The sequence below is a fragment of the Phaenicophaeus curvirostris genome, chromosome 7, assembly GCF_032191515.1.
Source record: "Phaenicophaeus curvirostris isolate KB17595 chromosome 7, BPBGC_Pcur_1.0, whole genome shotgun sequence".
Taxonomy (NCBI): domain Eukaryota; kingdom Metazoa; phylum Chordata; class Aves; order Cuculiformes; family Cuculidae; genus Phaenicophaeus; species Phaenicophaeus curvirostris.
The window spans coordinates 18,407,288-18,434,273 of NC_091398.1; the positions used below are offsets into that span (position 1 = coordinate 18,407,288).

At 41.0% G+C, this 26,986-nt stretch overlaps 1 protein-coding gene across 1 annotated transcript in view; it reads right to left on the minus strand.

The window, feature by feature from the left end:
• Positions 1–16,815, minus strand: part of MTX2 (metaxin 2) — a 33,800-nt gene extending 16,985 nt beyond the window's left edge. The window contains exons 1-3 of the mRNA XM_069861075.1: positions 16,726–16,815; positions 2,937–2,984; positions 1,918–1,964 (exon numbers count right to left, since the gene is read on the minus strand). Of these exons, the coding sequence (XP_069717176.1) occupies positions 1,918–1,964; positions 2,937–2,984; positions 16,726–16,765 (135 nt within the window). The 5' untranslated portion in view covers positions 16,766–16,815. The remainder of the gene's footprint in view (positions 1–1,917; positions 1,965–2,936; positions 2,985–16,725) is intronic.
• Between the last annotated feature and the right edge of the window lie 10,171 nt (positions 16,816–26,986).

Below are 26,986 nucleotides of genomic sequence, written 5' to 3' on the forward strand. Positions count from 1 at the left end.
ATTCTGATGCCTTTTCACCACATGGAAGTTGAGTAAGCCACAAACTATATATCTGCCCTGGTGATACTCACGTGCCTCAAATCACTAACATGGGGAAAAGGAATGACAGTAGCAGGGAAAAAGTCTCAGGTACTAGCTCCTATTTCCCTCCCGACTCCCCATTCCCTCCTCAGGAAAAGAACCTCTCCCCCTTAAAAAAAAAAACCTACACCAGCAAAAACATCCAGTAAAAAGATAAACAGGCTCTCATCAGAATAAAAGGTAAGTTCTAAAACAGAGAAACTTGGCAATTTCCTTATACAAAACAAAACCGAGTATTTAAAGCTTTCTGATCACTAAGCTAGTAACACCGAACTACAGATCCTGGTATCACTTCAAAATGGATCAAAGACACCAAGGATAGCTGTTCTTTTGCGGTCACAGCCATGTTATACAGATTCTCCAAAACAGATATAATTCCTCAATGTAAAATTGTTCTATAAAGTTTAAGATCAGATATCTACCAGAGCCATATTTATAGTCATGGCTACTATCAGCTGTCCACCTAGAGAATATTGAAGAAAAACAAGCATTTTTAATATATTATAGTTAATTTATCATCTAAGTGACAGGCGTAGGATAACAATGAACTAGAAACAGTAAAGCAAAATGATGCATTGGAAAAGGAAATTTTAGGATTATGTTGTTGTTTCTTTTCTTCGTGTTTTAAATACAAGTCACACCTATACGTCTTGTTAGGTGGCAAGAAAATTCACAAGTACCACAAAAAATACAGTTGCTGGAGTAAAAAGGAACATGGAGATCAAATGAGCAACAAAACCACTTATTTGTGGTAACGTACGGCACGATAAAACACACTGCTCAAATAAACAATGCCCCATTTATTTGGTGCATCAAAGATTACTCAACTTACCAGCAAATGATAAGTACCTTCTTGCTATGACAGAATTTACTCAGAGTATTTCCTAGATTGCCAGACTGGAAGGAAAGAAGTTAGAGATCCTGGAAGCAGTTATCATGATCAAATGATCCCAACATTTTACCAGTACTGTCAGTTACAGTCTCCAGGCGCCCTGCTTCAGCTAAATGAGATGTGACCCTTTTAGATAGCCCTCAGAGTCTGCTTGCTCTAGCTGCTCTCATCTAGACCACATCCAAAAAGCAAGAAGCAGGAGAACAGTGCAACTCCCTGCTAGGCAAAGCAGAGGCAAGGTTGCTTTGAAGAACAAGAAGCTTATAGACATCCTGCTCATCTCTACTGCTGACAGCCAGGCCCTCTCAGCTAACTGGGAAAACATTCCCTTGAGATTTGGGGTTACTGAACTAACAGATTAATGGAGTTTACGCAGACTTCACAGCCACAGAGGTGCTTTTAAGTCAACTAGAGATGCAATTTTGTCAATCATATGGACTATTTCTAAAAACCACATTGGATCTCAACTCTGTATACACAATGAAACTGAGAAAACCTATCCGAGACATACAGACTTGGTGCCCACAGCATGAAGCAAATATGCCTGGAGTCTGCGGCAGTATCAGCTTTGCGAATTAAATAACCAGCAAGCATCATGCAAGATGTTACAAGACAAACCAGCATACCAAGTGACAGAAGATGGGAACTCTCCCCAGTTCCCAGAGTAGGTAGATAAGCAGATACACCATACAAACACAGACCAATACAAATACAAGCACATGGAACAGCAGTCTGTATACGATTTTCAAAATCCTTCTGTCCTCTAGGTGCTGGTACTTGAATGACAATGTAAAGTACATCAGATGGAGGAAGCGAAGTAATTGATTTTGATGGATATAATTCTTCGGTTATTCACTTAGCTAAGTACAGCTACTTTAGCTAGTTAATAATCAAAAAAATAAACCAGAATTAAAATCTTTAGCTTAAGAAAGATGATATTTTACCTGAACAGCAAGGGAAGATGCATTATCAGAAAGCAAAATTTGTTCATCTGTTGAAACAAAAAAAAAAAAAACAACAGATAAAAAACACAATTACAAAAAATAGTTCCCATTTAGCTACTGACCTGTAACTGTAAGCCATTCTGGGTCAAATTTCTTACACATAAAAACAAGGAGCATATATATAATTATTAAGCAGCTGGTCTAGAAAAACTGTGATATGAATATTAAAGAAAAAGAAAGTGGAAAAAAAAATACCAGGAATATTTCTTCTGCAAATGCAATTGCATTTATCATACATTACCAACAATGTACAATAAAAATGCTCACAACTAAAACCCAAATGGTCGAGTTTTATGCCAATTACTCTTCTTCTAATCAAAGTTAAATAAAATTGCATCTTCATAACTCCTCTGGCTAAAAAGTAAAAGCATTCAGAAATGTATAAAAGCGACTTGCAGTTAATATTGCACGCTGTGTCTAGGTCTGTCACACAAAAGAAAGATGACAAGTTCACTGCAATAAAAATTCCATGCTTAGAAGACTAGGGCTGCTACCTATTAGTCTTCATTACTTTGCAGTCTTCTGACAACTGTAGCAGGCTGTTGAGCCCCAAATGGGGGCCATAATGTGATCTGATGATATATGAAGAGCTGCTAAAGGGAACCTGAACCATCCTAGCCTATACATTTTAACAGTTCCTTTTTACTGAGAGCCCACTTTACCACAAGACTTCAAAAATCTGCTGCCTCAGCTATTGGTGCAGTAAATCTGCCAACTGTGCCTGCAACCACATCATTTTACACTGCCTACAGCAGCCAATATAATGAGTCAATAATAAACCAAGGACCTTATAGGCCTTGAATAGCTGGTTTATACTGGCAGATGCAAGCATAGCTAAAACCTCTGACCAGACAAACAACACAGTTTCTGTGCTTCCTTGCAGTTAATTATCTTAGTGCATAGTTAATGTGTTTTCTAAAAATAAAGTAATTATTGATTGCAAAAACAAGCGTACGCACCCTTCAGTTGCTGATACAATGCAGCATTTTCTGGCCAAGGCTCTGCGGCTGTGGAAAGAAAAGGAATTAATTAAGCAAGCCAAACAACAATGTGCTTGCAGATGCTAACAGAACACAAATGTTAGCTAGAGTAGGAACTCAAACTACAAAGATGCTGATACACAATTTAACCTGCCCTAAAAATGTCCCACCATCACTCTCTCCTCCTGTGCTGCTCACAAAGGGACAGCACAGAGCAGAAAACTGAGTCCCAGAATTTAATGTTGCAAGAAAAGCTAAAGTTCAAGCTAAATTACAGAAAGGACTTGTAATTCTGAAGTAGCTAAAGTACTATAAAGACATCCTTGTGTACATTCCCATCACAATTCTGGCCACTCTCAAGAGCAACTACTTATTCTAAACAAAGAATTCTGGAAAGAATAGAACAAGACACAGAGGACAGAAGCATAAACCTCCAAACCAAGTGTGAAGAATACTTTGGGGAAATGGAAAAGCTTTCTGCCTTTTAAAGTTGGGTCCTCACTGGTCCTATATAACATGCGCAAAGCCAGGTGCTCATCAGAAACCTACCCACCAGAACAGCTGAGACTATCTCGCTTTACATGATGCACTGGTCAACCCTAAAATGGGAATATCAATACGTACTAAAAAATTTGCATCATCAGTTGTTCAAAACAGTTGAACGGTTCTTAAAAAAAACAGCAAGGAAATAAGAAAATCACATCTTAGAGTTGAGAACCACTGCACTCAATCAATCATTCACCACTTGAATTTATGGGAATACAAAAGTAATAATCAGTACTAATTTACTGCTAACAGTAGCATTAAGATAACAGGTTGCCACATTGTTTTGTCTCCATTAAATCCCTTGTTAATGTGTGATTAAAAAATCTATTTTAAATACCAATTCAAACCTTGCATTCGACCCAAAATAGCTATTTGTAAACAAAATTAATGTTCTAATCACATAATTTTTTCTTAAGACTATCTTATGTCTTTAAATAACTGTGTCATTCAAACAGAAATATGGCACTGGCTTCAGTAAGGCCATTCTTTGTGTCTTTGCCCTCAGAACTCCAAGAGGAAAAAAAAATGTATGATTTTCTAACTATCCTTCTTTTTGGATACTCCTGAAGTATTCATCTTTATGGAAGTCACCCAGAACCATGAAGCTTAAAACATTGTACATGGTTTTGCAAAGGTCATTGCGTCTAACATTAAAGCACAGAACCTATCAGACCTATACTAGTATGAGCACGAGAAAGCAACTAATCACATTTAAGTGGCATCAAAAAATGTTTTATGTTTTATTGTAGCAGTTATTGGTTTTACACTCCTCCATTAAAGTTCTGCCCTGGAGTAAAAATTCTTGAGGTGGAAGTACATTCACTTCTTTAAATAAAAAGGGACCGAGATAAGAGTCTGCAGTACTACAGCCTTAACTGCTCAAAATAATTTCTCTAACATTTCTCTTCAAGTCTACTAAAGATGCAAGAGCAAATGGAAAAAGGGAATTAAGAATGCTCTTCCTATACTTTAGCAAACTTAGTAGTGCAGGACTCACATATTTACAGAAGTAATTAAGTTACAAAGGTACACTGATCTTGTAAATATTCCAGCCACCCAGTGAAAACATCCTTTTTACACGCCCAAAATGGTACAGAGAACTTCAAATTGCGTGGGCCCATTTCTACTGAATTTTTTTTCCTGACCCTGTTAAGACTAGAAGGTCAGATTTAGATATAATCTTTGGATTCTGGTCCAAACTGAAAGTGGCCTATTTTGACACAAGTACACAGCTGAAATATTTCAGGCCCACAAACATCAAGTGAGCTTTTCATTTTCTAACAAAACTTCTAGGTGTATTTCAAGTAATCCAAATAGTAACTCCAGTCTGATCTTGGCACTAAGCTATGTAGCCATGGGAATATGTTTGTATCTAACAGCATCTTGGCACACAGAATCCAATCCCACACTCCTGCTAAGGGCTGACACACCCATGCTATAAAACACAACAGAAGTAGAATATTCTTTCTCATTTGTTTGCCCTTATCAGCTTAAATTTTCCTTTCACATTCTACTGACCACCTACAAATTTTCATGAACCGTACCTGCTGCTTCATGATATGAAGTTTTAGTATAAACAAGAACACACACTGAACTTAAGGGAAGGAAAGGATAAGAGTAGTTTAAAATCTTTGCACTAGCTCATTCACAATTTAGTTGTGTACTAATAAATGTCTTTTGACAAGTAAACAAAACGAGAACAACCAGCCAAATGAAAATCTCAGTCTTGGTTATCAGTACACCTTGATTCCAGCATTTCTAATCAAATGAATGAATAATACCCCTTGCACTTGGCACCTGACGGTCTACAGAGGGAGGTCACAATTCTGAATGAGATGGACACATGCTCACAAACCTTGAACTGAGGTCTTAATTTCTTTGCAAGACCAGACAGAAGATCATTGGTTTAGCAAGCACTGTACAGGCAGAGTTTTAAAAAAAATCAGCTTCACAACAAGATTCACATACTATTACTTACAGCCTAGAAAAAGATACTCTGCATCATGCATTCAGAGTTGCACACAGCAGATTTTGTTCCAGCAATGCCAAAGGTATATATACAAAGCCTGGCAAATCTCTAGGATCAAGGAATTAAATATCTACTCACTATCTGTCACATTTCTTTGAATTTCCACCTATTATTCTTCTTCCAAGATGTTTAGAATATAAAATACTTTTTTTCTGATGGAGCAAGAAGTTTTAATACACGCTGCTACATGAGAGGGCCAGGTTTATAAGGTGCAAGCAAAATTCGAACATCAGCTCCCTAACCACCTTCGATTAGTTGTAAGATGAAAACACACAGCTAAAGGAGACCAGAACCCTGCTGGGGAAAGAGGAGGAGGAATCACTGAAGGGATGTCACATGCCTCCACAAGAGAAGTGTGTAACATCTTTAATGTACGGCAATGACTCTTGCCTTATGAATGTAGGTGAAGACATAATTTGTAGAATAATAGGCACTAATATTACACGCTGCTTCAGTTCTGTCATATTTCCAATCCATCAAGTTGATTAATGCTATAATAACTCCTCACAAACTTATCATTTGTGCACTAATGAAGTCAAATCCAGTTTATCCTTCGGCAACTATAATCTTCTGGTCTGTAGATGTTAGTTTCTCTGCTAACCACGGTGACTGTCGCACTAGGTATATAAGGAGAATATTAACAAATGTGATGTCGATTCAGTTTCAGAAGCTTTCAACACAGAATCACATTTATGTGTTAGATCCTACGCAGCAGACACTTCTACCATTAGTTCCTCACAAGATGAAATAATTGCCTGGAAGTATGCCTTACAGGAATAACTCCTCTACATATCTTGGGAATAAGGAACTATTTGGTTCTTCCCTCTGCCTCCATAATCAGAGGAATTAGTACTGTGTGGTTTTCCATGGGTCTGCCTCTCAGGTTTGCGCTCCTTCCTGAAAGTTGTTTTCCCATCCTACTGAAATTTCTCCCATGCTGAACAAATTCAAATATTTAGTTTTTCATGTGGACTGTCTGCTCTTTGTTCAGGACAAGCAAACATCATTCTGTTGTCCTTCCCAACTTCTCCCCCATAATGCTGCTTGCTTTAATGCCAGTTACACAATATGGGATCAGTCCTCCCTGTCATATTTGTCTGAAATGACCTTTGAGTTCAAAAAATACTGGGAAATGAGAATTAAAGGGAGATGGACACAGAAAACATCACAGCGTAAGCCTCATTATCCCATGAGCAGAGAATTCAGCAGATGCAGCCTCACAACAACCGGAGAAGTCAAATGGCAAGTAGACCATCTACATAAAATCTTCTTTGGTTTTGTGGATGACTAAAAGGGCATGAAAATTTCACAATGCTCAACATGTTTGTTAGTCAAAGTGGTTTACTTATTAACAATTTAGCATAGAAAATGCAGGTTTCAAAGGGTTAACAGGGTTCTTAGCTGTCAAATTAGACTTTGAGAAGAAAATTCTGTGAACTGGTGTGTTGCATGTTCCCAGTGGAGTTTTAATTACTTAGGTTTGTAACTATCTATTAGAACAAATTCCTAGACTTCTCAACTGTCATGAGAGAAAATTACTTAGAAAAGACACAGTTTCTGCTCTTACAAAAACACTTGCAAAACACAGAATGAGGCATAACAGTCAAATTCTTTGCCACTAAAAATGCCTTGCATTAGGTGCTTTTTTCATGTTTTGTGGTGAAATGTTCTAATTGAGCAACTTTAAGGCCAGAAACAGATATTCAATTAGCATTTTTATTTCAGCGTTTCCAGATGTTTCACACTGTCATTTCAATAAGACTTTATCCACACAAATAGTTTCAAGACAGCAAGAAAGAAGTACGCACATATGCTGTAAGAAGAGATAGTTAAGAGCACTGAACCCCACTGTCAGCAGAGGATCAGCAGCTCACCTGAGGTCTGTGCACATCTCAGCTCCAACTAATGCTCTCAAAACAGGACATGCTATACTTGCACAGAGGTGAATTTCAGTTCAAAGAATGAGAGGTTGCAATAACATTTCCCCAGTGAAGTCTGTGCAAGAGGAAGCACCATGTTCCCAAGACACTCTGCAGTGTCTCAGCCCCGCCAATTCCTTGTCCAGGCTGTTCAGTCTTTTTACAATGATAGAAAACTTGGTTTCAACTCCTACACACTGAATTACTCAGAAACTATTCATCCTGTGTCAGTGCTGCCTGGAACAATGAGGGAAACAGACATTTTCACCCACCTTTCCCAAGCAGCTTCACAATGATGAAAGAGCGGTAATGAAATAAATGGTTTACAGTTATGCCTTTAATCCTGTTATTTAAAAAAAAAAATAAGACTCAGACTGTGAAAATGAGAAGGCAAGAAATACTCTGCATGTTAAATTGTGGAATATGCTAAGCAGTAACTTAGCAGATTCAGCAGTCTAGTATGAATAGCTAGTTTCAAGCAGCAGGGTAAGCAGCATGGTCTGCCCTGCTGCTCTGCCACTCATTTAGCACACTTGCTGTCAAGCTGCAGCATTCTTGAATATCAGGCACCAGCAAATGCCAGAGACCTGTGGATCCAGGCATCAAGGTATTCTCTCCTGCACGGGAAATGAAGTTCTCAACAAGTTCAAAGTTATTCTAAGAGAACTCTCAACTTGAAATCAGGTTGTTCCCAGCTCTTAGTAATACCATACAGTTTTGGTGGGGCAAGAATATTTCTGGAAGGCAATGCAGATAGAAATAATTTCCTGTTATAGAAATAGCCTATGCCTATATGAATCAAGGATAAAGAATCAACACCGCACATTACTATCCTGTTGATTATTTCTCAAGTACTAAAACAGCGAGAAGTAAATCAAAATAATCTCTGCCCCAAGTCTCCTATAAACTAATATTTACTGAATTCTCAGTATGCCAGCAAGTAATCCTTTGATATCTTCTTTCTGCATCTGTAAACGAAGCACTCTGTCAACTAAAAAACTCTTCCATGCAGTTCACTGCATGCTGTTGTGCAGCTAAGGCTAGGACCTGGCCCAGGAACATCTCATCTTCTCATAAAGAGCAACTTTCTGAAACATTAAGAACTTATTTATGAATCATATAGAAATAAAGACTACTCGTTCTCTAAAGTCACCACATTTGCATGGATCAGTTTCCTTTCTGTTATATTCTTTTTAAACTTGCATAAAAAACTAAAACATCTGTATTTACCAGTTTGGTTCACATGGCATTAAAGGCCTATTAAAAGAGCCAAGAGGCAAGATATCGCCTATTAAAACTAAAAAAAAAAGTTGGCATTAATTTGAATCACTGTACTACAATATTACAGCTGGAGAGATTAACTTACACATTATTTCCACATAGCTTGCTTTGGCCTCTCCCTCGGTACAAATTTGATTAAATTATAATGAGATACCTCAAAACTGTTTTCTCACAAGAGTAAACACTGAAAAGAAGTTTAGTCTTACATCTGGGCAACATCCATATCCAACAACATTACTTACAAGTCTCCAAACGTTATGCAGCAAATACCATAGTCGGCAGGAAAAGTTTCCCAAGACTGGTGCTAGGGGGGGATCTGCTGCTCACTGTGTTCTAGATGTATTAACCCAAAGAAAACCACATGGAAAGCTATCCCACAGACTCCAGAAGGCAAGATGATTATTAGCTGCTTGACGCTAAGATGCATCAAAAAGAAGCAGACGATCACTTCTTTCTCATTTCATAATACAAATCAGTCACATTTTCAAGTACAATACACTGTTTAAAAACAAAATGCTAGGAATTCACGTGCCTCTATATCCTTATTACAGGAAATAAGTGGAGGGGTGAAGCTGCAGACACTTTGGAACCAAAGCAGTTAAAAACATACATCTCTTGCATCAATGGTGATCAATAAAGGAAGCACAAGAAAGTTGTGAATTAGGTGCCTTGAGACCCACCAGTTCACCCCACCCACCCTGAGTACAGATCAATTGCACGTAATTGGCCTGATCCTGTAAACTAACAAGGGCCAAGAAAAAATGAAAGCATCAGCAACTCCCTGGCTCTGCTGACAAAGGACCAAAAAGTGTTTCATAGTGCCTTGCCAAATGAAAACGGACTTTCACATAAGTTAAACAGCATGCATTAAATCATGTATCAAATAATTACATCACTTGCTTAAATCCATCCCAGGCCTTTTTTGTAGAGACATTACAATTCAGATAAATCATGACTGGTCAGTAATTATTGATCAAACAGACTGTCAATGTAAAGACTCAATCTCAGCAGCAACTGTCAAACTTGAGTTTCCTGTGGCTGCTCCACTAAGAGAGCCAGCGTGTGACTACTGCACTAGCCATTTCGCATGACATAATCTGCTTCTTCACCCTCCAAGAAAGCTATTAATTGGATGGATTTCAGCATTAGTCCAATTCTGTTACTGTCTTCAAGTTGACTTTCCAGAGTGTACACATCCGTGGTTCAGTCCTCCAGGGTGCTCAGCGCTCTCACTGCTAGGCGAGGCCACGGGAGGGAGATAGCTCAGCATCGCCACAATCGCAGAATTACACCTCCCATCAAAAGAGGAGGCCAAAAAATCTCAACCAAATCAAATCCATAAATAAAAGTTGTTCCTAAATCAACATCTGGATTTCTTCAGAAAAATCAGAGGGCACCAGCTAAATGATGTCAAAAAAGATTCTATTTATAAAGACCTGACAAGCTGGAGCCGTTTTACTTATTCCTGATAGTCACCATAAATGCTCCATGTTGAAGAAGCTCTGTAATTCTTAATTATAGCTTTTTATAGATCTCTAAATCAATCCCTCTCCTTTGTGCTACTTAAGCCCTTTTCCCCACTTTGGCTCTGACTCAAGAAGTAAAACTTCAAGCACAAGACCTGTGAGAAGTAGGGCAGTGGAGGTATGATACTCAAAAATGCCTTAAGTGCTTCACTGCCCTGCAACACTTCTTAGCCACGCTATCTACATTTGTAGACTTTGAAAGCTCTCTTGAACCCTCTTGTCTCTGGTAGTCCAAACTCGCTCCTGCCCTATGGACATTTGGCAGGCAGTCTGAGCATCATTTCTACAAAATGCCCCAAGGAGCTCGCTGCTTTCTCACCCACAGCACCCCTGCTCTGATCCACAACACAGCACCTAAACATCTGTCCAACCAGACAGGACCTCGGTATTCCATACCTGCTCCAAAAGCTGCTCCACACACACAATTCCTGCTCACCCAGCCCTGGCCCCTCTGGCCTTTTGTCCAGGCTCCTCTTCATTCTCTCTTTCCCATCTTGCCCATAGCCCTGAGCACAGCAGTACTAGGAGACACAATAGAGACTCTTTGTACCAGTCTTGCAAAGGAGTAAGAAGAGACAGATCTCTAGGCAGGAGAGCTTCACAGGGTAGAAGTGCAAAAACCTAGCGCTGGTGCAGTCAGTCAGACAAGCACTGCCATTAGCAAGGGGGAAGGTGCTGCTTTAGGGCTAGCAGCCTTTAAGTCAGCCCAAATCAGACAATGTTATTTGCAATAGCACCTCTCAGGCTCTTCCTCACCTCTGGGAAACACTGCAGACTCCATATTTCAAAATCTGAAAACATTTATCCCATTCTCTTAATCATACCCTCACAGTCTTCCTAATGAAGGAGCTTTTCCAAAGCTATCAATGAACACATTCCAATGCACGCAGTTTCTCCAAAAAAAAAAAGAAAAAATACACATGCAGTTGCACTTTGAAGGTTCTTGCTAGGGATGCAAGCTTCACATTGGGTTCAGTTTCATTACACAACAGTTAGAAGGCAGACCTGCCAAAAATTCCCAGCTCTCAGCATTTTTATTTTCCAATTCAGCATGCACATTCCAGGGTTTTGGTTGGGCTTCCTCCTCCCAAATGAGACTGGTATCAATTTCTCCTGCATTCTCTGCAGCACCACTTCAATTTTTTTTCTTTGATGTTTCCAACCCTTCCTACCTATTTCATAGGTTTTACTACTGCATGGGGCTTCTCCCAGTTTGTATTAAAACATCCATATTCTCATGACATCTATGTTGCCTTCTTAATAACCAAAGACCAGAATTTTAAAATAATAATAGTAACTAAAATTTCAGAACCTAGTGTGGTCTTTCTCTCTGCCCTCTCCTTGGCTTGCATGCAGCTGCAGTTTCTTACTTTCAAGAGACAGCTGAAAATGCCCAGCAATGCAGCAACATGCAACACCTGCTCAACTACAGCAAAAGAGAACGGCAACCATGCTATTTTGTTTTGAAAAGGAAGCAGCTCACAGGGTCCAAACAACAGGAAGAGAACCAGGTGAGCAACTGAGGACAGTCCAAGAGAAGAAAGCATCCAAAGACCAGAAAGAAAACAGGAGTGAGAAAGAGAAGAAAAATCTGGTTCCTATCCAAAGCTGTTCTTCTGTGACCACTTGTGAGCTGAACAGTTAGGCTGCTAAACAGCACTTATATCTGGAATCATTCCACAATTGATGAAAGCTCACTAGCAAATCAAGCTGAACAATATCAAAATATATGTTACTTTTCATTTACTACTTTTGTTACCATTATTTCTAGAGCAATCTCATTTCTGGCATAAGAATAGAAGATATTACTTTAACAGAAAATATGCAACGATAAAACGCTGATTAAAGAAAGACTGCTTGGTCTTAATGGAGCCAGAAACAACTATAGAAGCATACTCTATTATAAACTGTAATTATATTGCTTCTTAAAACCAAGAAATAACAATATCTCAAAGTAAAAGATGTACTGTACTATAATAATTGTGAAAGTCATTCTTCCCCAGCCTAAAAGGAAGATTACATAAGCAATCAACTCAGAGAATTGGTTCAAATTCAAACATGTGTCTGAGCACCAACTGGCAAGAGGCTTGTTTATTGAAATTGAATAAGAGTCAAAGGGATTCCTTTTAGTGCAATTACATAAAAAAAAAAAATATGTAAAAGAATACTGTCAGATAAAATCATACAGCCTGACAAATTTGGTATTTTCAAATCACCTCTTTTTGACTACAAGCACCTTTGAAGCAGCTTAAACAATCTGTGCTGCACACAACCTATTATTAAGTAATGACTATTAAGAATGACTATTTTTTTCACCTTACACGTGCAGGATATGTTAACATTTACTCATGCGCATTCTGATGCACAAAATGCATTCTCAGTTTAAATTTTATGTCTTTATGTGCAGGAACTATTTAAATGGTTAGGTTTCATTCCCTATGTATTTGTTTGCAGCCAAACTGCAGCTAGTCTCAATACATAAAACATATGCGTCAGAGTTATTTTTGCTCTGGCACATCATATTGGAGGTAGGCTTGCTAAGAATGTAAAATATCTAAAGGCAGAAGGGCATCTGGTTTTGAAACTGTATTCATTTTGCTTAGTATTAAAACTAGTTTCTCTGGACGTCACTCAACAGCAATAAGCAAATCATTTGCCAAAGATCAAAGGACAAACAAGGATATTATTTTCTCTTTTGATCACTGATCTAAAATTAATGGGTTTTTTGGAGGGGGGAAGAATAAGGCATATTGAGTAATTTAGTGATCAATTAAACATCTTTTCAACAGTCTTTTATAGATTATTTGAGCAGTCAGCTTCTCAAAACCACTAGAGTTAGAAAGATTAATGTTCTGGACCACTTGAAAGCTGGCACTCTTAATTCTTCTTACAGTATAAACACTCATTGCATATCCTGTGAATATGTGATTGATGCTGAGCTACTCTAAACAAATTCTCTACCATATTATCCAATTAATATTTTCCTACAGTTCAGAAATAGATGATTTAAAATGCGACATAACATGCCTGTAATTCATGAAGCTACAGAAATATTTTTATTATTCCCTGAGACAAAGCATCAACCTCTTTATATTTCTGAAGAAGCTTTACATTTTATGAATAAGTTGAGTGACACTAAAGCGTTTTATTCCACGTAAGTAATTTAGTAATTATTTTGTATTTAATCTTTAATGCATTAAAACAGCAGGCTGTGTTCAACATCTTTCGGCGAATGAATGCACAGAGTGGGTCCAGAAGCAAATTAGTTAAATTAGTCCAGAAGCGCAAGCAAGCTGAGCACCAAACAGCTGAAGTTGGAAGGCATTCCTGCTGGTCCAGGGTCAGCTTCAGCAGGCTGCCCAGGGCCATCTCCAGTTGACTGCTTACTATCTCCAAGGATGGAAACTCCACAATTTCTCCAAGCAACCTGCTCCAATGTTAATCCATCCCCACAGTAAAAGAAAGGTTTTTCTAAAATTCATATGGTATTTTCTGTGTTTCAGTCTCTGCCCAGACAGTGAACAGGCACATCAGAAGTGAATGCATAAGGTGCACAAAGGTGAAGACAGGTAGTACTTAAAAAAAAAAGAAAAATTTTAAGCCATACACAAGCAAGTCAGTGTGTAAAAATTAGTTATGGTTCTGTTCTCTACTAACACCCTTTCTTCAGTTTTTATCATATTTCTAGAAAATTAACTATGCTGGGATGATTGTCTTTAAATACCTGCAGGCAGAGACCCATTGTTTACAGCTCTTACACGCTAGAGGAGCAGTAGTTCACTGCAACTGCCATGACAAAGCAACTGACTTCACGCCGTTCCTTTGAGTCCTATCATTGGTCAGCAGAGAGATCAGTGCCTGCTCCTCTTCCTTCCCTTGTGAGGAAGCAGTAAACTGCATGAGGTCTCATCTCAGTCTCCTCTTCTGCAGGCTGAACAGACCAAGTCACTTTAGCTACTTTTCGTATGGCTTCCCCTTTAAATCCTTCAACAACTTTGTGGCCCTCCTCTGGACACTCACCAGTAGCTTTACATCCTTTTATACCGTGGTGCCCAAAACTGCACACAGTACTCAAGGTGGGGCCACACCAGTGCGGAGTACAGCAGGACAATTACCTCCCTCAGCTGGCTGCTAATGCCATGCTTGATGCATCCCAGGACACAGTTGGCCCTCTTGGCTGCCAGGATACACTGTTGGCTCATGTTCAACTTGCCATCAACCAGAACCCCCAGATTCCTTTCCGCAAGGCTGCTCTCTAGCCTCTCACTCCCTTGTCTGTATGTATATCCAGCAGCTCTGACGGCCTCAAAGTACCACCTTAATAGTACAGTTGTTAACACAAGAGTCTGAGACCAGTATAAGCAGTATTCAAGTCCCTAGAAAGCGAGGCAAGACTTTCTCCAGGAACAGAGGAAGAATGCTTCAGCAAGGAGGGAAAGCACCAGTTATTGCAGAACTTTGTTTCCTTGCTTCTATTTTTTTTAAACACACATTTTCTTTACGCTATACTTAAGATCTGTCATTGCTGTATTCCAACACAATTTGCTTGTTTAGTGGGAGGTTGTTGTGAAAAAAAACCCAACACTTTCAACAAGAAAGCAATGAGATGCCTATATACAATACAGTTCTGAGTTTGTATTTGTAATTCCAGGAAAAAAAGTACATATTGGCAAGCTGTCACTATAGCATATTCATAAAGGTCACAGAGCAGAGGAATGCAGCAGAAATCAACATCTACTCAAATACATCATTATCCTTGTGTTTCACAATAAACTACATTGTATCATAACGGCTAGTAAATAGCACAAAGCAATGCTGATTATGATGGTATTCTCCAGGTCCTGAGGATCCAGGACTCTGCGCCCCTGAACATAAGCATGGCCTGTGCTACCATCTGCAAACTAATAAAGAACCCAGTACAACTTCCCAGCTTGTCTATGGGTACCTCTACACATCCAGACTCAAGATCCATCACCTCCACTTTACCTACCAGTCAGGGGCAAGCTTGCTTTGGAAACTGTACATTGATAGCAGGGAACCCAACTTGGACTCTTCTGCCAATATATCTACCAAGCAACAGAAAAACCAGCTCCTGGGACAAAACACCAGCCTCCCCCTCAACAGGCCACTAGCAATTAAAACGCTGTCTTCCTGCATTTTGTATTTTTTGTGAGTTTCTGTAGCAGCAAGAAATCAGGAACTGAGAATAACAAGTAGATACTGGTCTATTTCAGCATGCAACATACTAAATATATTTTGAACTTCCTAGCCAGGAATTAGGGCAGGTGCATGTTTTCTTTTTCCTTTAGAGCAAACTAGTATCATTTTTTGCTAAATAACTCCACAGTGATACACAGTTCAGTTTTGGGGCAAGGTTCACATCCACTGTATGTGGCCCAGCTGCAGTGGATCACAAGAGCACTAACAAACAGTCCCGTTACATTTCTTAGCTTCCCAAGAGCAACACTGGAGATGCAGCACGCTGTTGGGGAGCCAGCAGAGCTCTTCTGCAGAGTGTGAGTCAACTCCAGCTGCTGCTGTGATAAATATGATGTGGGCTTTTTGACTGCTGAAGAAAAGTAGAATCAGAGAATGGTTTGGAAGGAACCTTAAAGATTATAGAGTTTCAACCTCACCATGGGCAGGGACACCTCCCACCAGACGAGGCTGCCCAAGGCCCCATCCAACCTGCCCCAGAACACCTCCAGGGATGGGGCAGCCACAGCTTCCCTGAGCAACCTGTTCCAGTGCCTCACCACCCTCATCATAAAAAATTTCTTCCTGATGTCTAATCTAAATCCTCCCCTTTTGAATTCAAAGCCGTTCCTCCCCATCCTATCATTCCACGCCCTTGGAAAAGTCCCTCCCCAGCTTTCCTGTCACTCGTTCAGGTACTGGAAGGCCACTATAAGGTCTCTTCAGAGCCCTCTCTTCTCCAGGCTGAACAACCCCAACTCTCTCAGCCTGTCCTCGAAGCAGAGGTAAACAGTGGTAAAGTAAATAGGTTTTGAGACAGCGAAGTTGTTAAACCAAAGCACAAATGCACACTGGCACAGCTGGGGACAGGCTGAGAGCTGGGGCTGTCCAGCCTGGAGAATTGAAAGCTCTGGGGAGACCTTATAGCGACCTTCCAGCACCTGAGGGGGCTGCAAAGAAAGCTGGCGATTTTCAGAAGGTCACGGAGCTATAGGACGAGGGGGAGCGGCTTAGAATTGGAAGGGGGAAGGTTTAGATCATACAGTAGGAAGAAATTCTTCACAACAAGGGCAGCGGGACACCGGCAGAGGCTGCCCGGGGCTGCCGTGGATGCCCCGCGGTGCCCCCGGCCAGGTCTGGCGGGAGGCGTCCCCGCGGCAGAGCTCGGGCTGCAGGGTCCCCTCGCCCCAGCCCCCCCTCCACGCCCCCCCCAGAGGCGGGCAGGCACCGTCCCCTCTCCCGGCCCGGGGGTCCCCGGGGCCGCCCCTCACCGGCCAGCTGGGTGACGAAGGCCTCGGCCACGAGCGACATCGCGGGGCGCGCAGGAACCGGGCAGCGACTGCATCCGGGGCGGGGCGGGGCCGAGCAAATCGGCCCTTTGGCAGCCGGGCCGGGCGCCCCGCTGGCACCGGGGCTCGTCCCAAGCCGCGTGTCCCCGGGCGCTGCTCGCTCCCGGGAGGTGACACCGCCTCGAGTGCGGCGGGAGCGGAGCTGAGGGCTCTGCTGCCAGCACCGCCTGCGGCTCCAGGGCAGGGGCAGCCACGGCTGCAGCCAGCTCCAAATCGCCAAAGATTTGACCCTTGCAAAGCTCGTCCCATCAAAATTAGACCTTGGAAAGTAGTAGAATATGCATAAGATTTCCGAGAAAATTTATACACGAGAATTTAAGTGGGGGATGCATTCTGTCCCCAGCTCTTGTCTCGCTGCACACAATCAATAGAGATTGCACTCTCATGTCACCAAGGCCAGATGAAGGATGCTCGCTTTCTACAGCTCCAAAATTAGTCTTGGAGATTTTGGTTCGCTAGCATTTTTGGCATCAGGGCAGTGGGAGCATTGGTTGTAACGCTGAGCAGTGCAATGGGCTCTCACAGCCACTGTTGTCTCCCCGCTAGGAGATAGTCCCCACAGGGCTCTCCAGGGGCTGCTTGGGGTTTTTAAACTCCATGGGGAAAGAGCTGTTGGGAATGCTGTAACCGGCTCCAGGCTCTCCTAAGAAAGGCCAGTCAAGCCATCTTCAGTTCCTTTGTCACTCATCTATGCAGAGCTCTGATACATGGGAGGGAATGGCCTTAACCTCCACCAGGGGAGGTTCAGACTGGATATCAGAAAAAAAAACTTCACGGAAAGGGTCATTGGGCACTGGCAGAGGCTGCCCTGGGAGGTGGTTGAGTCACCTTCCCTGGAGGTGTTAATGGACAGGTGGATGAGGCGCTAAGGGACATGGTTTAGTGATTGATAGGAATGGTTGGACTCATCCGGTGGGTCTCTTCCAACCTGGTGATTCTATGATTCATCCCATTAGTGAAGATAACAGAAACAGCTAAGCATGGCTTAGAGCCTGGAAGCAGGCAGGAGGTCAGCCTCTGACTGCCTGAAAGTGCCACACTCTCAGAAGAGATGGTGAGCAAGAGATAGCCACAAGTGTTGTTGAAAGCCTCTGGAGCAGGAGTACAGAACAGTTAATATCCAGCAAGCTGTGGGCCTGGGAAAAATAAACATCACAGGCAGAAATGAGAAGGCATGAGAACAATAACAGTGGTCACAAGGAGGTTGGAATGAGAAAAACATACTGGGGAGGGACTTGTGGGAGCAGTGTTGACATTTTTAGTAAGTTATAAATACGAGCTTGTAACAATAAACTAGGTATTGGCTTGAAACAAAAGCTGAGTCTGTGCATATTAATACACCATACCACGCTAATCACAAATTAGAATTCTTCCTTGATATAAACATGAACAAAAATGCCTAGCTGTACGCCTTTGGGATATATCACTCGCTTGGATTGGTTCAGAATGATGTACCTGTTGGACCATTAATTTTTTTACCTTTAAAGCACAGGTGATGGGGGAGAGGCAAGGTGGACACAAAGCCTCCTGAATCTGACAGGAGGCAGTTCTGAAAAATCTTAGGTACTTGCTTTACTCACCATACTGATTATCTTCTTTTCAACACCCTGGTACTAAAAAGCTAAAATGTCTTGGGGACAATAAGTTATAACTAAAGGGACTCTGTAAAGGGTGCAGCTGCCTTTTCTTCAACCCCAGTAAAGGTTCCAGAAGACATTCTGTATTTTGAGATGTACAACTTCCTTCTAAACAACCACTGATTTTAGTTCTATGATATAAAATCCAAAGTGCAAGAAAATGTCATAAAATTAAATTATGTGTCCAACGTAGATTGCAGAGAAGATAGTGGGTATGTGAAAGACTTGTTCTGTTATTCTGCAGTGCCTCTTGACCCTTATTTCTTTAACCACACTTTAAGAATTAGTATCCCCTTTTATCAAAAGGCTTATTCTGTTGCCGAGGACATAACAGCGATATTTCAGTCTTGTAAGGTAAAATCTTGAATCTTATAAGTACTAGAAGATATGGAACAAATACAGAAATGCATTAATGTTTGCAAAGTATGTGCAAGTCCTCTGCTAAGACTTTTGAACTGCTAAGAATCATTACTAAGTATATTCTTCATGTGGTGGTGGAAGTATGTTATTAGAGCAATAGCAAAAGCAGAAGAGCCAGTTAATACATTTGAACAATGGACTGAGGGCTGAAAACAGTGGTGTAGAAGAGGAGGGATTATTTTAAAATGCTGATGAAAGCTACATTTCTAATTACAGTTGTAATTTGAATAGCACTACAATTACAGAAACTCTGAGCAGTCTTGAGCAATTGAGTGACTTTGTATTAGGAGATTCCAACAGTCTAAATTAAGCTGGTGCATCCTATTTGAGTTTTTTCATCACCAACAGTACTTAGAAGGCTAAAAGCACAAGATGTGGTACAAAAGTTGCCCTGATAAGACTGAGCATGAATGAGGCATGAGCTAGGTCAAACCCACATTAGGACCCAACTGAGGTGGAAGATTTCTCTGAGGACCTGACCTTGATAAAGAGAGCTCATCTCAAGAAATGGGAGGAGGACAATGCAAACCAAGTCAGGGAACAGAAATCAGGAAGTAATCCACTAAGTGTCAACCAACACATACCAATAGAAATCTCTTAATTTCCAAGCAATTAGCCAAAATAGGAGGAGGACTGGAGCATGGCCCACACCTCCAACATGTGGCAGGACAGATGCTCAGGCTCCCTTCTCCAGGACAGTAGATACAGGCTGGTTTATTTTGTTTCTGCGTTCCAGGTCATCCTCCCTAGTTCCACTGAAAGGACTGGTTTAGTGGAGTATCTTGTAGGAAGTCCTCCAGGGAGATCCCTAGTGATGATAGATAGTAGCAATGAAACTGACTCCATGACCATCTTCACCTCTATTCAATATGACTTCTCCTCCCCCAGCTCTTTGAGGAAAAGAATTGTTCTTGTGAGCCTGGCTTCAGGCCAGGCCTGCATGCAAATAATTCCTTCAGCTGGCCACACCATTAACAAACTTCTTTTTGTTAATTCTTGCTTCACACCATAGAAGGCTCCCCAGCTTTCACAGATTTTAGAGGCATAACAGGAGATCCCAAGGCGATAGTCTCTCCAATTTCAGTGCTGAGAAAACGATGCACTTTCAGATAAGATTTCAAGGGAAGCCAAAAGGCAGAGTTAAGCTATCCCTTGGGCTTTGCATTTTAGAAAGTCAACCAGAGTAGATCTAGCAGAACCATTACCCCCGATGAGAATCTCGTCTTACACACGCACGCCTAAAAGATGGAGTACACTTTTCTCATAGCCCACCTCTCCACAGGGGCTACCTTTACCAGGTAAGGTATTAATTGCCAGGGTTAGACTGTCCACTAGAGAGACAGGCTTAGGCCATATATACATACACTCCATTTTAAATAGAATGGAATTTTAAATAGTATTAATCTTCTGTCTAGGAAAAAAGATACCTGTTCTTATTAGTTCCCTTAATATTATTTAGACAGTTATTAATTTGTATTGTTGTTTTTTCCATGTTAACATTTAATAAAAAGTATGACTATCAATAGTGCATACTTGTGCCTGCAGTATAAGTCCTTTGCAGGTAGCATCATTTGGAATATTTTTACAAAAGGCACTGGGAGATGGCAATGCAAGATTTGTGGTCTCCTACATTTTTGTGAGCTGCATGCTCTTTAACACCTCCACTATCGCTGGCCATTTAAATTACAGTCTAGCTGGCCAAACATCTGGCAGGACATAAGACTAAACAAATCACGAGAAACCAGAAGCATTTAAATGAGTTTCTCCAAAGTCAAGCTCTGCTAGTTGTCCCATAGAGCTCTCAAGTTCATGAAGCACATTGTAGGCCAAGTCCAATTTAAGGTGGGTATAATGGTATTGTGCACCAAACACTGATGGCAAACATTCCTCTTCAGAATACTGTTGAGGAAAAGGACACTGCAGAGTTGTTCTGTGGTGTGATATGACCTTTCTTCATCACAGTAAAACCAGCTTAGAACGCATGCTGCTCAACAGACTTGATCAGAGCACTTTCACAGCACATGACTAGGGAGCTCCACCCAAACCGCTGCTCTCCATTTCCATGGAGCAGGTCTCCAACAAGTAGGGCCTTTCCAAGACACAGGAGGAGTGCCAATGGTCATAGGTTCAATTAGGAGTGGTTCTCCAAAAGAAAACTGTGCGGAAATGTCACCCATGAGTGAAACTTCTGAAGACTGCTCGTGTGGTACAGCTGGCATTTGTCAGTAGGCCAAGTAGTAGCAAGAGGCAGCAAACAAACCAGCACTGAAACACCTCCTCACCTGGCCCACAGCCAGCCTGCCCCTTTGGTGAGATCTGGGGCATCCTGGGAGCTGCTCTGCATTATGCTGCCTGTCAGAGTCTTTAAAAAGCTATTATGACTGCTGGGAATCTCAGCAATGAGGGGAGACTTGAGTAAATCCTGCCAACATATCCAGTGCCAGGCAGCAGCAGGAGGGTATTTTTAGCATGACTTCATGCCAGAGGTTCTCTGTACGCTAAACAACCTGGCAAAGTACGCAGAACAACAAAAACAGATGAACCTGGACTAGCACGATCAAGTGGATCTCACAGGATATTCAGTATATCTTTAATGCAAGTGTTTGCCTATCAGCTATTTCATGCAATCCACTGTTCTTTAGTGTGAGGAATGGTGCCAGAATTGTCCAGGTATAAGCCAAGTTGCAAGTTTTTCAGTCACGCACAGAGTTCTGCAAGTTTACTAAGCAGATACCATTTCACACAAGAACCTGGATTCAAAGTTGAAGTCAAACTTTCACCTCTTGAGAAGCTGGCATGTATGTCATGCATCCATGACTAAGAAGTTAATGTCTTTTTATGGGAGCTCAAGTGTATCTTACAATATATTTTCACACTAGGATAAAATCAACCGCATGTTAACAGTATTTTCTTATTTTCATAATGAGGCAGGTACAAATTTTGGTCTGATATTTGTATAACAAGATAATGTACGATTTCTAGCAACATGCTTCTATAAAAATGCAATAGTCAGAGCATCAACACTAACCACTTTGCACTTATGGATGATACTGCATACTTAATTGACAAATCAATTAATGCTGATGCATTTCCAACAACCCACAGGAGGATAGAAAGAATTTTCATAGAGTTTTAAGAGGCATAAGAATAGCATTACTGAAAGCAAGCAGGGGATCTCAAACCATATATGATAGCCATTAGAGGAATAACTTTATCTTCCCTTCCTCACCTTCATTTATTCAGCAGAGTAAGATTTTCAGGGGTGCCGGGTATATTTTAGCACATCTATCATCTTTGCAGCTGCACTGCACAGGCATCAAAGCAGTTGTGCAGAAATTCCAGCTTCACTTTTTCTCACTGGAGGCATTACTGGCCCCCAGGCTCTTACATATCCTGTCATTCACAGCAGCTGCTAAGGAAGCTTTCCCCATGCTCTGAAAGAGTTACCTTCTTAAAGACAGGCCCAAATGTTCCCAGCTTTACCTCACCTTTCAAGTGGGGATTCACGGGTCGGCATGGCAAAGCCTCCACAGCTACAGCCCATCTTACTGCTCTCAGCCCAGGTCATCAGGCACCTCCATAGGTCAGGATCCAACCAAGCAAGAACTATTGCTAGGCAAAGATGGTTATTATCCTGGGCTGAGCTTTAAATAGATCCCTGGGCTGATGGGCAGGGTGTGGTGGGGGCCCCAGGTGAGTCTAGTCAGGCCCATTAATGCTCTCAGGACGGTAGCAGTGTCTCAGCTGCACATGGAGCATGTTTCTCCACACAAATGGACATTTAGAGCAATGGGTTTCCCATAGCTTATGTTATATGGGAGTGGGATTTGGCCTTTAAACAAAATCTTAGATCAGACGAACCTACAAGCAGGAGGTCCCAGAAGGGAGACAGCAGCTCCAACAGGACTTTGCCCTGGTTTCTTTGCCTGTGCTAGTGCCCAGGTCCACACTGCCTTCCTTTATCCTCCCTGCCAAACTCTAACTTTGGTGCCCTTGGGTACAACCTGTGTTAACAGACTGTCTATACTTGTCTATCTTCTTTTAATCCCTAATTGACCAGACACCAACTAATCTTTTTTTTTAAAGGATAGATCAGGGCTATATTATCAAAATAGCATGATTGTCAAAGTGGAATTATTACTCTAACTTGAAGTAGTGATGGCTGTAAAGGTTCATCCTGATATTTGTGTAGCTCATGCTACAGCAAAGTCCTGATCCATCTTGCTAGTGAAAGTAAGTATAATTGTTCACAGTTTGACTGTAGGCACTGGTTAGGCAAGTCTTCTCAAACTCTGAAGATGTTATCTGGAAAATTAGGGAGCTGCAAGTGAAGTTGGTTTCTGGACAAGTGTGGTAAATACTGAGGAGGTTTATTAATTCATCAGAGCTCCTTTTGAGAGAGTCTAAGTCCTTCTCTGAAGGCCAGCGTAGAAAGAATTAACTTTCTCCTTCTTCCTGCAGAAACTAGCACAACTGCTTACCCTGCATGGAGGGAAGAGGCAGCTGCAATGCATTATTTATCTGTAGTGCACTCTAAGAAGGATGTGCTGTAATTAATTGTAGAGCTGAGCAGGAAATGGATTCCTTGTCCCAAAAGATTTTTGAGATTAAGAATGTGTTACTATTCCACACTGGGATAGAACCAAAACCCCTTTAAAAGATCTTAGAAACAGAGAGAAAAACCCACTTACAAAAACCCTTCTCAGTCATACGTGTAGGACCCTTGAAACATGAAAGCCCAGAGCCCAAGAAACTTTTAACACCGAAGAAGAAAGTTTGGTAAAGATTTTGTGGACACCAAACCATCCCATGCAACCTCCATATCCTTGGGGAGTGCTCTCAGAAGGAGACTAGTGTGCCGGAGCAGGGACACGGATCTTGTTGATCTCACATGAATGCTCTGATCTCACGTGATCTCACTTCTGGCCAGGATGGGGATTAGCTCTTGGCTTTTTGTGCTGCCCGTTTCACTTCAGCAGAAGAGTCACAGCTGGTTCTATCTGATTATTTGGTCCTGAGAGAAGCCATCCGTTGTTTATACTGACTTTTCTGGTTTTATAGCAAAATGCTACAGAGCTGAATGACCTTTTCTAAACTTTTTGCCTCCAGATGGGAAATTTCCTTTTTTTAAAAAGCTTACATGGAAGTATCTTTTTATTTTCTGAAAAATTTCCCCCACGTGTCTCATAAATAAGAAGGTTTTCTCTGTTTTTTTTTTTGTGAACAATTCCAGTTTACATACGTAGCCTGACCATACAGGAGTGTCCTGCTATATTTTTAAGGGAGGATGAAAATTGATTCACTGGATATGACATAGCAGAAACTTCAGAAGTTCAATCTACTCCATCTAAAATCATTGTCTTGTTCCATAAAAGGAACCAGAAAAGCTTTGCCATATCTTCATTACAGCTGTAGAAGTTCATACTTGACATAGTTTCTCCCCAGGGTACAACTGTGGTAAGGAAAAAAATTGTGCTGACTGCAATAACTCGAATGTATATAGATTAAAAACATATGGTCTTTTTAGTAGTGGGTATGAGTTGGTGAGGTTGGGCACCTCCTGAGATTTGTGGGGAGATAGAGCAGATCAGATTGATCATTTTCCTGGCACCAGTAGAACGATGTGAGAAAAGCACCAGGTCTCTCCTTTGGTCTTTTTTTAGACTAAGCAGTCAGGAATAAAAAGCAGTGCAGCGATGATTTCAGAAAATTTTGTGAAGGATATGCACTTCAAAGCTTTTTCAACACTGGGACATGGAAAAGGAATGCCTAACTGAGAAATATTTTGAGCCACACAAGGCAGATTCAGTTTCCATGAGTGTGCAGAGAGTACAGGCTAGCTAAATTCCAGCCTAGTCCAGCCAGCAGACGTGTGCAAGCATGACATCTCCTATCCATTACCTCCTCTCAGTTCCCTGAAGGCTGGCAAAAGTTACAAGAGTAATGTTGTTAGGATTTGAATCCTTCTTAGTCAGATGTTCAGAATTAAATGTGTTTAGTAAAATTAATGTCTGGGCTTGCCAATATACCTCAGCTCTGGTACAGAAGACTTACACTGATGAATCAGATGGCCAGTCTATCTGAGCTATCACCATAGTCGAATGCAGACAGGATCAATGCAGAACAAGCCCAGAGACTGACAGACAGAGGAAATGGGAGCAATTGGTGGCACTGCTTGCACTTTGTGTGACCACCAGTGAGGCTTAGGCTAGCCTGCAGCTGATGAAGGCTCTAGGAAAAAAAACACAGACCACAGTGACCACAGATCTAGGTGTCTTTGTCTGGATTCGACCGCTGCCAACAACGTCCAGATATGCCATCACTTTTCATTAAATACAACAGATTTTACATTTAGGGAAAAAAAAAATCTTCAGAAGAACAGGCCAGAGCCATGTTCTTCCAGTTCTTTCTATGTGCACATCTTTGAAAGCACTGTCTGTGTCAGGGGTGGGTGAGCTCTGTTGCAGGCCTTAGACCACAAGTGACAGGCACAAGACCATCATAGATAACACTGACAACATACAGATAGGATGTAATGATTATTTTTGTTGGGTATTTTTTCTTTTTCTTTCACATTTGTGATTAGCCCCAGAGTTGTGATAGTCCTTTTCTCATGCGGCTCTTGTTGTAAAATTCACACCTGTGAAGTTCCAAATTGGATTACCAAATCTGTTTGATTTAGTACTACATTTGAAAAGCAACCAGAAGCACCAGGTGGTCCATTTCTTAGGTAAGACGTGACATTAAGAGTGTTCAACAGACCTGTCTCATTTTTTTGAACTATCTGCCTGGTCACATTAGAATAAAAGTCACAGTGCTCCCAGTGATGCTTGCAATTACAAAATTTTACAATATCTTGGATCTGTTATAAGATATCATCCTGCTGTGTGCACTGTTTTGGGGTCTAGTCTCTCCAGCATGAGAAAACATGTTCGGTAACCAATTGGTGTCAAGTCCCTACCACACTTACTCAGCTGAATTTCTAAAGGGAAAGATAGATGGGCCTTATTGATAGGCTTTTAATACTGTTTGATAATTATAATTGGATTTGATACAATTGGATGTTGAATAAAATGTCACCCCACATAAAAGGTATAATTTATAAAACCATAAATGTGTTGCATTTAAAAATAATTATTCCAATATCTATGCTTAATGTATGGATCTGATACTAGAGATTGTCAGGATTAGAAACTGTTTCCATTATCTGAACAGTAACTGGGCAAAATCTGATCTGAGTAGTCATTAAAAACGGTAGTGAGATTTTTATCTATTTTCAAATACCACTCTAAACTTTATTGTGTTTAATCTAGCTTGCTTGTTAAAGGAACATAAAAAGGGGCATTAGGAATGTAGATTTAGTGTAGCACAGCCATTAAGATGAAGAGTAATGGCTGCAAAGCCTTAGCTCTCAGGTTCTCCTGCTATACTAATGTCACCAAAGTCATATTACTGGGACATGGATGTTTTTCATAGGCTGTATGGTAGAAGGAATGGTTGCTTTTGCCCAGCAGAAGCAGCCCTCCTGATCCACTGAATTCACACATGGGTGTAATTTTATACAGGCCCGCAGGAGCATGCATTGCAAAGGTGTTTGCTTTCTATGTTAAGGGCACAAGCACTGAGGTCAAATATGTCCCACACTCTGGTAGGTGCAGGGGTCTCATTCTAAGGCCAAGGCCATGGGCCAGGCTGCTTGATTTAGACCTGTTAACATTTTTGTAAGACATGATATGCCATCCTGGTTAAATATGCCTTAGCTTCCAGAATAAACACAGATTTCTTATCATTTATTATTTGCAACACTGCTTTTTGATTAAGTGTAGTAAAAAGATCTGTTTTCCAGGTGGTGAGAAGTAGGCTGGTAGAGAAGGAACTGACTGTATTTGTTTGTTTATCTAAAACGCTAGTTTTCAATCTGCTGATCACCAGGGGCTGTTGCCTTTTAAGGAAACAAAAACACAAGAAAAACAAAACTGTTTATGAAAAGCTATTTTGTGGGCCAGTGGTCTACATTTTTCAGTATAAAGGAGGCTTTGTCCTGCTTACAAATAGTTCTCAGGACTGTTTCTATCTCTATCTGAGATTTTAGCACTCCTTGCAGACATAAGTTTAAGTCAAGGAAG